This window comes from Jaculus jaculus, chromosome X (assembly GCF_020740685.1).
Source record: "Jaculus jaculus isolate mJacJac1 chromosome X, mJacJac1.mat.Y.cur, whole genome shotgun sequence".
NCBI lineage: Eukaryota > Metazoa > Chordata > Mammalia > Rodentia > Dipodidae > Jaculus > Jaculus jaculus.
Genome location: NC_059125.1, coordinates 46,142,400 through 46,155,974, shown reverse-complemented (window position 1 = coordinate 46,155,974; position 13,575 = coordinate 46,142,400). Strand labels below are relative to the sequence as shown.

Below are 13,575 nucleotides of genomic sequence, written 5' to 3'. Positions count from 1 at the left end.
GAAAGGGGAGAATAAGTTGTTAGAGTCAAGAAGATTCCACGAGGTCTCAAAGCAACCTAAAGTTGTTCATGCTTATTGAAGCTGTAAATCATGCTAGCATGACAAACTGAAGCTTAAGTTTCAGGGAGTTGTTGTTGTTGTTTTTGAGCCAAGTGTATGCCTGTCTGTGATTACTTGTCTTTTAGGCCTTAACACCTTGTTTAGGTGAACTCATTTAGTGCTAGTCACTAAAACTGAGCTTATTCATTCTAGGAAGATGCATAACAGAGTGACATTTTGCTCACTGTAATTACACCTCCCCACCTACAGTCCAGTCTATAATAACACGTAGGCAATTCAAATAACATACCACCAGCCTGGGACCTCTGAAGTCTTTGCTCCTTCTGAGTCTTGAGTTTGAATATATAGTGCTGTCTCCTAGAACAAGCCTTTTACCCATATCATCCTGTTTCAGGAAAGCTTGCTGAGATGTAACCTAACTTCTGTTAGCCCCACAATATAACAATTATATTTTATTTCATACCACAGGGACTACTATCCGTCGTCATCGAATTCCTCTCCCTCCTCCTGATGATGATCTGTTTTATAATGTATATCATTTCAATATCAACATTGACGTTGTATTCTATGGCCGGAAATTCAAGATTTATGACTGTGATGCATTCACAAAGAACTTTCTGAAGAAAATAGGAACAAAATTGAATCCCCCTGGAGTGTGTCCAATAGATCCTTACACAAAGATGCGAAGAGAGGTAAGAATTTGTTATGTCTGTGATTTCTTGTTTTCAGAAGAAACCTTTCCTTGCAGAATTAGTACCCATGCAAAGGAGTTTTTGAGGCCAGAATTAATACTCTCCTTTGGGTTGGGAAGGGATGGCTGAATGCTGACCTCAGTGCAGGAATGACTCCCTTGCTCCTCTATGTGCCACCTGCCATTCAACCCCCTGTTATTTTTGGGGAGCCTCCCTTTAGGAAATAGTATTTAGTGAGCTATTTGAGTGGATTACTAGGAGCCCATGTTTAATTTTGTCGTTCCTGACACTATGTGAGTTGTATCCCTATTTCTTGATTTTTCTGGTTTAGTGCCCTATCACTAGCTGGGGAAGCCTTCTGTACTGTGGCTTGAAAGAACCAAGATTTGGATATACCCCTTTTCTTCCTCCTTAGAACTCTGTAGCATTGAATACTAAAATACTCTGGGAGAGTGTAGTGGGCCACGGTGCTAATGTCTCCAATTATGAGAGAATGATTGTCTGTCTTTAAGGTTTGACCCTCATGTATGAGGTAAAGATACAATGTTGTCTTTTGGCAGTTTTGAAAATGATCCCTTGGTCCCAGTTTTCTATTTTCCAGAAGAATCTGAATACCAAAAAGGGCAAGTATCCCAGGGAAGGTCACGTAACTAGCCCATCCCCTTGTTTGGTCTAGAATGCAAGTCTCTTTTTACTTGCATTGATTTTCATCAATGTCATTTGTTTTCCTTTTTCATTTTAGTTGTATGTATTTATGTTTGGTTTATCTCACTTGTCACATCGTCTTGTCTCAAACTCATCAATCTTCATGCTTCTTGAATATTGGGGTTCCAAATGTGTGCCCACAGTGCCTGGCTCTTACACTGTTGAAATATAACTACAAACAATAAAATACACAGACATTAAATGTACTTTTGAATGAGTCTTTAGAAATGCATGTAGCCTTATAACCTAAATAAAACCCACAATGTTCATTATTTTTATCCCTCTAAACAATTTTCTCATGAATTTTTTTTGTAATTAATCTCTCCTTACTGAAGGATTAACTACTATTCTCATTTCTATTCCTATAGATTAGTTTCATCTGATTTTAACTATTTTCTATATGTATATTTCATTTCCCTGCAGAAAGATAACATAAATTTAGAATATAATTCTTTGACTTCTCATTAAAAACAATGTGTAGGATCATTGATCTATACCTGCCTCCTACCCCCAGCTGAATTATTTGATGTTGTACATATATAACCCTCTTGAGAAGCATATATATTATTGATCCTGGAATAGCTGAGGTAAAAAAAAAAAACCGTGTATTGCTGTACAAAGAAAATCTTTGGCTTGGTTTCATTCTTATTTCCTTAAAATACCCTGGGTGATAAGTACAAAGTCTTTAGAACCCCCATAGAGAATCTGAAGTAAGTAGATGCATATAAATTACCACGCCTTTGCATATGACTATACTTATTCACTAACAGTTGGTGTTATATGATAGTGATTGTGAATGATATTATATTTTATGAAATTGCATAGAATACTGTGAGATTTTATAGATTTATAAAGAAAAAGAAGTGTGTTCCAGGAATTGAGATTAAATAGAAAGAACAGTCAAGAAATGTTTTACAGTTTCCTTTCAGATCTGGAAAATCATTTTCACATTCCCTTAGGAGGGAAAACGTTCTTCAGTAAATATAAAAATCTTTGTAAAATTAAGAATTTAATAGGAGACTTTTATGTAAACTTTTATGCATTGAGTTCTTAAATATTTGCTGCCTTGAAATGTTAAAACTGAACTATTGAACTTAAACTGAAAAGATTCCTAATACTACATGTTCAATAATGCATTTCTGAGTTCTTATTAGAAGCATGTTATGATTAATGAAAGTTTATGTCCCATAATTTCACTTAAATGTCAAGGGTAAAGCTGAGGAGTCTTAAGAAAGCCATTGTGTCTTTCTTGTATCTTGGGATGACTGTACTTCAGCTGTCCTGGATAGGTAGAACATTTAGGAATTGACAGAAAAAATTACATAGCCCAATTTTGAATAACCTCTTTTGCTAATGAATCATCCTTATATAACAGTGTTGTTTGGTTACATCAGATAGAAATGAAGCAGTTATATTCCAGGACAGTGTTGAGAAGATGCAAATTAAAGGTACCAAAGGCTACGAACCTCACTACTCCCTAGGGCAGAGGACAGTTGAAATGGGCTGCTGTGTGGACTACAAGTTTTCTATTTGCTTTGCTCCTTTTTCCACTGGGCATTCATGTTTTTGATATCTGAAATTTTAAATGGAATACAACCATTACTGTATTAATATATTTTGGCCTTTTACCTTCATAGAAATATAAGTATGAGAAGTATATATGTCTCTTTCTCTCTCTACACACCCACCTACCCACTAACCCACTAAACATTTCAAATAGAAAGGCACAGTTTTGTAGTTGAAGAATAATTAGCACAGAGCCAGGTGTATGGATTTTAAAGCAATATGGGTCACTGAGTTGAAAACTTGTATACAAATGAGTATCCAATATGAAAATCAAGATGTAAGATAAATTGGGCCGGGCAAGGTCCTAAGTTCAATCCCTACCACTGCAAAAAAATATGTATGTATATACATAATCTCTCCATTACTTCAGAATATTTCTTTATCCACCTTGTGGGTCAAGTCTTCTGCTGTCCCCTTTTCTGGCCAAATCCCACATCCAGAAGCAGTTACTGTTTGGTTTATTTTCCCATAAATTAGTTCTGTCTATTCATAAACAATAATTTTAGGGCTTTGAGAAAAGTTAATTTTAAAAAAATTCCAGAAGTGTGATTTAACTTATTAAAATAATGTTTTGTATAATATAAAAAGCTTCCTAACAATTGTTTCCATATATTATTAAGGTTAAGACCAATTAGAGATGCACATATCTATATTATACCCACTTGAAATATTAAGAATTGGACAGAATGCTATATAAAAAAATATAGATAACTGTATATCAGTTGGTTGCTTGAATCTCATGTGAGTGTGCAAAATATACAACTATTTCTGGCATTTTTTTTCCATTTTCAGACACTAGAATTTGTGAATCCCTTTCGTCCTTATCAGTCTCTTGATACCTTCAAACAGTTCCTCCAGTATGATGGGAAGGTTTTGCGTTTCTACTGCCTATGGGATGACACAAACTCACTTTTTGGGGACCGCAGGGAATTTATCCTGCATTACTTCTTGTGTGATGATACTATTGAAATTAGAGAAGTATTGCCAGACAACTCAGGCCGTGATGCTTTGACATCATTCCTTCGGAGGGGTAAGGTACCTAAGGTGAGTAGCACAGGGAAACAGAGCCCATTTTGAGTGTACTTGTGAGCCAGAAGACTTGAATCAATGTTTGGATAGTTGTTCTATGCCTCTGTGATTATAATTACCATATACTAGTGCAGGTGTTTGGGAAACTTTCCCCTCGTACCCTCTAGTGAGACATTGCTGTAAAAGTAAGCCAGGGAATAAGGCAAATTAGTGTTGGAACATTCTGGACTAATGACAAGTAAAGAAAGGAGTCATATGTAAAGGAAAGTACCTATTTCTCATTGAATTTACAACCATTAATCAGTATTACGGAAAGCAAGGGACTCTCTAGAAAATGCATTAATTGCTTGCACCTTGTAAATGGGCACTGGCATAAGGCTTCTGCAGGCTACTGAGAGAGCCTGTGGTGTTGGTCTGGCTTGTGAATCAGCATCCACGTGTGCATATGCACACAGACAGACACACACAGGGATATGCACAGGAGCAACCCTTCTAAGTGAAGTGGCTAGTCTTAAACTAGCTACTGGATGATGACAGTAATAGCTTTTGCATTTTATTTACTGTTGAGTTGTCAGGGCTGGAGAAATAGGTTCGTGGTTAAAGGTGCTTGTTTGCAAAGCCTGACAAGCTCAGGTTCAATTCCCTAGTATCTACATAAAGCTAGATATTTGTTTGCAGTGGAGCAGGCCCAGGCAGGCCCAAACTCACTCACTGTCTCTGACTCAAATGAATAAATAAATAACATTTAAAAAAAAGAGTTATTAGATTTATTTATACAAATAGTTGATCATTTGAGTGCTAATACTAACATGGATGCAGCAGGGATGGTAGAGACAGACGAATTAGAATTGTGTATATGTCTCTTAATAGCCATGTGTAAGTCACTGAACCTCTTTGAACTTATTCCTCCATCTTTAAAATGTGTTTAATAAAGCTGCCCTCTAGTAACTAACTGTAAGGATTGAGTATGATGTCAGAGTAAAAAACAAAAGGAAAAAAAAAGCAAAACACTATGTAAGGACCTCTTTATTAACCCTTATAAAGATGCAGAAAAATAGGAAGGACTTTTTTTCATAGTTCTGTTACATTTTAGTTCTAATTTGGACAAAATATTTTTATTTATTTATTGGAGAGAGGGAAAGAGGCACAGTGAGAGAGAAAAAGAGAGAGATAGTGGGAACTCCAGGACTTCCAGCCACTGCAATGAACTCCAGATGTATGCACCCCCTTGTGCATCTAGTTTACGTGGGTCTTGGGTTATCAAACCAAAGTCCTTTGGCTTTGCAGGCAAGTACCATAACCACTAAGCAATCTTTCCAGCCCTAGTTGTAACTTTTTGGAAAGATTACTCATAACACTTATTTCTTATACAAACAACTACTAACCATTTTGCCCTCATAGGAGGCTCTTCTAGATTCTCAGTGGCTACTGCCAGAAGTCCTGCTGTATTGCTTAGAGGCAGAGGTAGATGAAATTTGCCCCTAAGGGTACTGTGGAATATGCTTAGCAGGTGGGCCAGGTAATGTCAGCAAAATCTATTTTTAGAATGTCTTTGAAAAAAATAGATTATATATGCAATAATGTTGCACCTGACATTTGAAGTTTGTCTTGATACCAGTAACTTCAGTTTATTCATTTATTCAACAAACATTTATTGAACACTGTGTGGCAACCCTCGGGTTACAGTGAGAAGGAAAATGGACCAAGTCCTGCTTCAAGGAGTTTAGGTTCTCACTGGGTACAGATCCAAAGGGATGAGTTTTCACTTGAAGTTCTGAGAACAGCTGGGTTTGTTGGAAGATGGTCCAGTTCCTTGGGCAGGTTTACATTTGGGGAAGAGAAAAATGACTTCTGGCACAAAAATTGGAGAACCTCAGACAGTGGTTGAGCCCCAGGGTGTGTGCTAGTAAGTCTAGATAGAAGACAAGTAATGAGCCAAACAGGTTTTGGTGTGTCTGCTTCAGTAGAGAACTGAGTAGATGGTTACCTATAGGATGGCTGGCTGGCTGTGGTAGTACATCCCTGTTATCCCAACAGTTGGGAGGTAGAGGCACACCAATGATCAGGAGTTCAAGGCCAGCCTGGGCTACATGACATCCATTTTCAAAAACACCAGCAGAATATGTGAAAACTTGTTTGATGGAGAGGTTGGAGAAAGTTAGGTCATTATTAGGACTGTGAAGGACATACAGATTATGATTCAGCCCATAAGGAGGGCATGTGGCAGCAGGGAAAGAAGTAGATAGAATGTGTTACTTCCTATGGGTGGTAGAGGAAAGCACCACAATGAATATTTCCTGCATGTGTTACTTGAGTACATGCTCTTTGTGTTTAGAGACATCTATCACATTTTTTTAATTTTCATTTTAATTTTTTAAATTTATTAGTTTTCTTTTCAGCAAATACAGGCAGTTTGGTACCATTGTTTAGGCTCATCCATGATCTACCCCCTCCCATTGGACCCTCCTTGTTGATGTAAATGGGCCGTGCATTGTGGAGTTAGTCCACAGTTATTGGTATGATAAATGTCTCTGCATATCATGACCCAACATGTGACTCTGACATTCTTTCCGCCCCTCTTCCGCAAAATTTCCCTGAGCCATGTTGGGTTCATTTTGTCTTGGTTTTGTCTTGCAGTATGGCGCTCCAGGAATCTATCAGCCAGGCCAGATAACAGATCGAGCAGTTCTCAATGTGTACTGTGGCCTGTCACAGTGGCGATCAGATGGTTACATGTTGGATAAATATGAGGTGAGAACCCTCATGTTGTACAGATGTTTACAATGTGACTTCACAGAAACCAGAAGAGTGGGATGAGTTACATATTCTTCCATTGTAGAGATAATGAGTGAAATCAAGTAATATATAAATATATGTACTCTAATGCCATTTGTCAATAATACACATGCTTAAATGTATATAGAAATGTATGCAGTGCCTTGCTATGTGCAAGCACTGTGATGCTAAAACAATGCTTTAGAATATTAACATCGGTTCCTTTCTGATTTGATTATGAAATTTAGTTATAAATGTTATAATGGAAGTTTTCTTAATTTTTTTTTCCTTTGGGAGAGTATTTAATTCTTTGGAAGATCCTAGTGCCAATGATATGTTCCTATGTTTTATTAGCTAGGAAAAATAAATCAAGAGTTTTACACGGACAAGGACCTGTCCATAGGAGCTACCATCAATGTGTGGGGAAGAAAAGTCCTCCTCTGTGACTGTGATGAATATACTAAAACTTATTACAAAACAAAATATGGAATTGGTAAGTGATATTTCTACCAAGTAGAAAATATTTGAAAAACTTTGATTCTTTATGCCCTAATTAAGATTTTAATTTGAGTTTCAAATGTTAAGCTTATAATTACTACCATTTATTGTGCATTTGTTATCTTTGAGGCATTTGTTTCCTTATGTATTTGCAACAACAGTCCTTTATGGGTAGGCTCATTATCCCCATTTTAGAGGTAAAGAAACTGAGGCTTAGATGAGGAAGATTGTTGGTAAAATGCTTGCCTTGCAAACATGAGTATATGAGTAGCATTTCAAAACTTATATAAAAGAAGAAGAAGAAGCTGGACACAGTTGCATGCACTTTTAACTCCAGCACTGAGGAGGCAGAGGCAAGTGGATTCCTGGGGCTTGATGGCCAACCAGTCTAGCCTTATTGGTAAATTCCAGCCTAGTGAGAAACTTTTCTTCAAAAAAGATATGGACAGTACCTACAGAATGACAACTAAGGTTGTCCTGTGGCCTTTGTATGCATACATGTGCAGCCATACACATGAACACCCACCTTGTGCACAAAACCTGAGCCTTAAAAAGGCTCCTTTGTCTAAGATCATGCAGTAAGGAGAGGAGTCAAGATTTGAATGTGTCTTCTTGATGCCAGGAGTTCCTTTTCTGCCTCACTAAGATAAATAGTGTTTTGGTAAGGCAGTTGAGCCAGAAATCTTTAATCATTACTCTAGTTCTTGTTTAACACCATAGGTACACTTTCTTGAGTTTTCTAGAGAATTTTTTTGTGCCAATGTTCTCTACCTTACTTGGCAAGGCTCAGCCACATTTCCAGCTTCTTCCTTCAGGATATCAATTTTATTTCATTAAACATAATTCAGTTTAGAATGAAAACTTGTGATTTACTAAGTACCTACTATCTCTAGGTCACTGCAGTAGGCTTAGTGGATGCAGAGTTGAGGAAGAAGCTGTCCCTGGGTAAATGCCCTATAGTTCATTCCAGTTGAGTCTGTTCTAGTACTTTCTTTCTTTCTGCCTATCTCCTTCATTTAATCTACAGACCTATTGTATTATGTTAAAACAATGACTTTGAGCCTTAAAGCTAATATTGCAATTAATGTCTCACTGCTGGGACAGAACACTGACCAGAAGCAGCATGGCTTATAGAAAGAAATGGTTTATCTCCACCTTATAGTTTTGAGGATAAGTTGCATCATAGAGGAGAAGGCATGGAAGGCGCAGGACGCTGGCTTATTATCAGCAGGGAGGACTTAGAAAGTAAGCTCCTTATGAACACTCAGCTGTCAAGGTCCACCCCTCACCCCCTAGTTACACACTTACTCCACCAAGGTCCCACACCAACTGGGGATCAAGTGTGAGGCTTTATCACAAACACATGAGGCAATGGCAGACATTTTACAATAGAAATATGCATTTAAAGGAAAAAATTATGTAAGTACAGAATTATAATGCACTTCACAGTCACATTAACTTTTTAATATTTTATACCATGTTAAAATATCTTTTTAAACAGATACTATTATGTATTTTTTGAGTTTTAATAGTGTACTTAAGTGACAAATGACTAGAAATTATATCTCTGGTGGAGTTGGGAAGTGGATCAGTATTCTTTGAGAGTATTTCATTCACTTTTCCTTTTTTGGTAAAGTTAAATTAATATACTTCATGTTACTTAAATGTAGCTATTTATGACATTTAAAATGTTTGAATATGTGATCTTTATTTTTTATTAATGGATATAATATGTTGATAAAATATAAGGACAAAGAGTTCAGATATATATGTGTGTGTGTGTGTGTGTGTGTGTATGTATATATGTATACATAGACATATGTATATATATAGACATATATATACATACATATATATACAATGTATGTATACATATACATAGATATATATGCATATATATATAGTGGAACAGTTTACCTTTAACATTAAAGAGCAATTTTTTCATCTAAAATATTTATTTATTTACTTTTATTTTTTAAATTTATTTTTATTAGATGTGGATATATTTAATATGTAAACAACACATGTTGAGACCATCATTTCCCTCCTCCCTGCCCCTTTCTGAAGAGGCCTTCCTTGTTGGAGATGCAGGTCAACCCCCTGGGAATTATGGGTTATGCATTATAGAGGCAGCAGCCAGTTATGGGGGACAGGCAATGTCTCTGTGCAAAATGCCCCAACTTTTGGCTCTAACAATCTTTTTTGCCCCTCTTCCACAAAATTCCCTAAGCCATGTTGGGTATATTTTAAGTCTACTTCGGTGATGGGCACTTAGGAGCTTCTGGATCTCAAGCGTATGGTGTCTTCAGCTGTCATATCTTACCATTAACTTCTGATGGGTAATCAAGTGCTCTGAAAGAAATCTTTATGGTTTGTTTTGGGAGATCTAGTAGGTCTCTCTGATCAACAGCACAGTGTGGATGTAATCCACATCCTGCAAATTACAGGCCAGAGCCAAGGGAAAAGAAAAAAGAGAAAGACAGAGAAGAAAGAGAAACTGGGAAAATTTAAAATTAGGCTTCATCTCTCCTTCTCCAAGGCCCTATGATTCAGGTGTTTCCCCTAAGGTCCTCTTGAGGGTTCCACGTTTTAGTCTAACTTCCAGTATATACTTTTCTAACATACCAGTTCAATTTGGGTTCAATTTTGTGTCCCCTCCCCACCCTTCTCCTTCTACCAAGCCCTACTTTCCCTATTTTCCAAGCCTCAAGGTGCCATTTAGATATTTCAGCAACTCGGTCTGATCAAGGTTAGGAACACCAGATGAGTAAGACCATGTGACGATTGTCTGTGTGTGATTGTGTGAGTTCACTTAGTGTGATCTGTTCCAAGTTTGACCATTTTTCTACAAATTTCATTCTGTCATGTTTTTCTTACTGCCAAGTAGAATTCTATCATGTAGATATACCACATCTTGGTTATCCGTTCATCCAGTGATGGGCACCTGGGTTGATTCCAGTTCTTAGCTATTATGAATTGAGCAGCTATAAACATGGCTGAGCAAATATCTCTGAACTGAGATGTGAAACTTTTAGGGTCAATGCCCAGTAAGGGAATAACAGGGTCTGTTGGTAACTATATTCATCCTTTTCAGGAGTCTCCATATGGATTTCCATAGTGGCTGTACAAGCTTACATTCCCACCAACAGAGAATGAGTGTTGAGATTTCTCCACATCCTCACCAACATTTGTGTTCATTTGATTTTTTTAAATGTTTGTCATCCTTAGTACAGTAAGGTGAATTTCAATTGTTTTAATTTGTAGTTCCTTAATGGTTAGGGATGTTGTGTAATTCTTCCTCTGAGAGCACCCTGTTCAGTTCTCTGGCCAACTTTTGTAATGGGTTGTTTGATTTTTTGTTTACTTTTTTGAGTTCTTTGTAGATTCTAGATACTAGGCTTCTGTTAGTGGTATAGCTGGCAGAAATTTTTTCCCATTCAGTGGGTAATCTATTGGCTATGCTTATGGTATGTTTGTCTGTGCAAAGCTTTTTAGCTTCATGAGATCCCATTCATTGAGTGCTTATTTAGTTTCATGGGCTACTTGCGTTTTGTTCAGGAAGTCTTTTCCCAGTTCTATAGCATTTTGTTACTTGGAATGGATGGCCACCAATTTATTCAGTGTTTTATTAGTTTGTACTTTGCATCTACAGCCACCTGGCTAGAGGCAGTGTCACTGGGCATATGTTAAGGGGTGGTGGTTGTTTTTAGATTTCAATTTATTGATATGCAAAATGTGCCTAGCTTGAGTTCCTGAAGTGTGCTGTGCTGTTTTTTTTGTTTTTTTTTTTGGCTTTTTAGGCTTGTGCTTCTCTTTTGTGTTTGGTCCTGTGAAAGCAGACCAGCTTCTTCTGCCATTATGGAACTTCCCCTTGATCTGTATGCTTCAGTCAATCCCTTCCTCCATAACTGTGCCTGGTCTGGAAGTTCATCTCAGTGAACCTGAAGCTTTCTGCTGCAGAAGTTTGTACCAGGAGTGGGGTGATGTAGGTGTTGGTCTTTTGGAACTTTTGTTTTAGAGGAATGGACTTGTTGCTTTCAATTTAAGATGCCTTCTGGAGTAGCAAGCCAAGTTTTGTGGACTATTCTGATGGGAGAATGCTAAGTGCAGACAGCATTGAACATCAAGGCTTGGCTTATGAGCTTTCTAAGGGGAAGGAAAGACTGCAGAGGACTTTGTTGGAACTGGACTACTGGAGTAAGGGCTGGCTGTGTCCTGCTGCCCAGGCCCAGAAAGTTTGATCAAGGTTAAATTTGTAATGGACTGATGTGCTTGGCTAAAAGTAATGGATTGAGATATTTAAGGTTTTAAGTTGGAAAACCTTAAGCAAGTTAAAATTACAGGCACTGAGACTGGTATTAGGTTACTGAATCTGCTATTGTCAGCACATCAGCAATATTAAAGAAGATGGACCAACTGCTTCACATTAAAACAATGGAAAGGATGCCTGAGGAAAGACTATCATAGAAATGCAAACTCCTTTGGAAAGAGTTGACTGGGGAACCTGCTTTTCAATGTTATGATTTATTTCTTCCCTGAATTAAGAATATGGCTGTATCCTGCATGCACACCTGGTATTGGTTTCAGAACCATGAAAAATGTCAGGAGTGTTTGTAAACTGCTCACAGTTCCAGGAGCCACTGCTAAGATGTGGCATGAGGCAGGGCCTGCTTCCCTGACAGTCTGAAAGAGCCTTTGGAAGATGGACTGTGGTTTGCATGAAGACCTGAAGATGTCTTTTTCATGAAGGCAATTAGGGCTATGAATTTTCCCTTTAGTACTGCCATCATTATGTCCCACAAGTTTTAGTAGATTGTGCTTTCATTACCATTCAATTCTAGGAATTTTACAATGTCAGTTTTTTATTTCTTCCATGACCCATTCATTGTTTAAAACTGTTGTTTAGTCTCCAGGATCTGGTGGAGTTCTTGATGTGTCTCTTGTTTTAATTTGTAGTTCCTTAATGGTTATGGATGTTGTGTAATTCTTCCTCTGAGAACTCCCTGTTCAGTTCTCTGGCCCACTTTTGTAATGGGTTGTTTGATTTTTTTTATTGTTTACTTTTTTAGTTCTTTGTAGATTCTAGATATTAGGCTTTCACCTTTAAAGCATTGTGATCTGACATGATGCAGGAATGTTTCTGACTTTATGGAGGCATGCTTTCCAGTCTAATATATGGTCAATTGTGGAGAAGGTTCCATGGGCTGTGGAGAAGAATGCGTATTATGTAGAGTTGGAGTGGAAAGTTCTATAGATATCCATTAGGTCTAGTTGATCTATGTTGTTAAGCTCTAATATTTCCCTGTTGATTTTCTGCTTGAATGATTTATTGATGATATTGGGTATTGAAGTCTCCATCTATGATGGTATTGGTGTTTATTTCTGTTTTATTGCTGAGTAGATTTTGTTTTATAGACTGTGGTACACCTGTGTTTGGTGCATATATATTTATAACTGTGATGTGTTCATGTTGGATCATTCCCTTAATGAGTAAGAAGTGGCCTTCTTTGTCCTGTTTTATTACTTTTGGTTTGAAGTCTATTTTTGTCAGCTATTAATATAGCAACTCTTGCATGTTTTTTTAATTTCCATTTGCTTGGATTATCATTTTCCAACCTTTCACCCTGAGGAGGTATCTATCTTTAGTGGTGAGGTGGGTTTCTTGAAGACAGCAGATAGAAGGGTCCAGTTTTTTGATCCACCCTGGTAACCTGTGTCTTTTTTTTTATTAGTTATATATACAGTGTATATACGGCCATGATGGTATCATTGTTAGCCTTCTCCCTGTTGTCCTCCCATGGGGATTGTGGGTCTTGTATTGTGGGGGTGGCCATCAGTTATGGGGGAGAGGCAGTGTGTCTATGCATAATGACCCAACTTATGGCTCTAACAATCATTCTACCCCTTTTCTGCAAATTTCCCTGAGCCATGTTGGGTTCATTTTAGGTCTATTTCAGTGATGAGGTCCTGGGAGTTTCTGGGTCTCTGGATATCTGATTTGGTAGGAGTTAAGTGTTCTCTGTGTCTATTTCCTTCACCCTTTTGCTGATACCAGGTTCACCAAGAAAGCAGCTCTTCTTCATTTCCCCACTAACTCTATGGTTTCAGCTAGTGCCCTGGTAAGGTGCAATGGACTTATTCTCTCCTCAGGTTCTGTGCCCATTTGAAAAAAGCAAATTCTCCAATGGAAAGTGAGGTCAGTGCAAGATACATGGATACCTATTATTATTTTAGAGAGAATTTAGTAGAT

General features: G+C 37.5%; 1 protein-coding gene across 1 annotated transcript in view; it reads left to right on the top strand.

Moving 5' to 3' along the window:
* Positions 1-13,575, top strand: part of Efhc2 (EF-hand domain containing 2) — a 195,930-nt gene that overhangs the window by 77,171 nt on the left and 105,184 nt on the right. The window contains exons 4-7 of the mRNA XM_045140027.1: positions 529-752; positions 3,816-4,067; positions 6,690-6,803; positions 7,182-7,320. Of these exons, the coding sequence (XP_044995962.1) occupies positions 529-752; positions 3,816-4,067; positions 6,690-6,803; positions 7,182-7,320 (729 nt within the window). The remainder of the gene's footprint in view (positions 1-528; positions 753-3,815; positions 4,068-6,689; positions 6,804-7,181; positions 7,321-13,575) is intronic.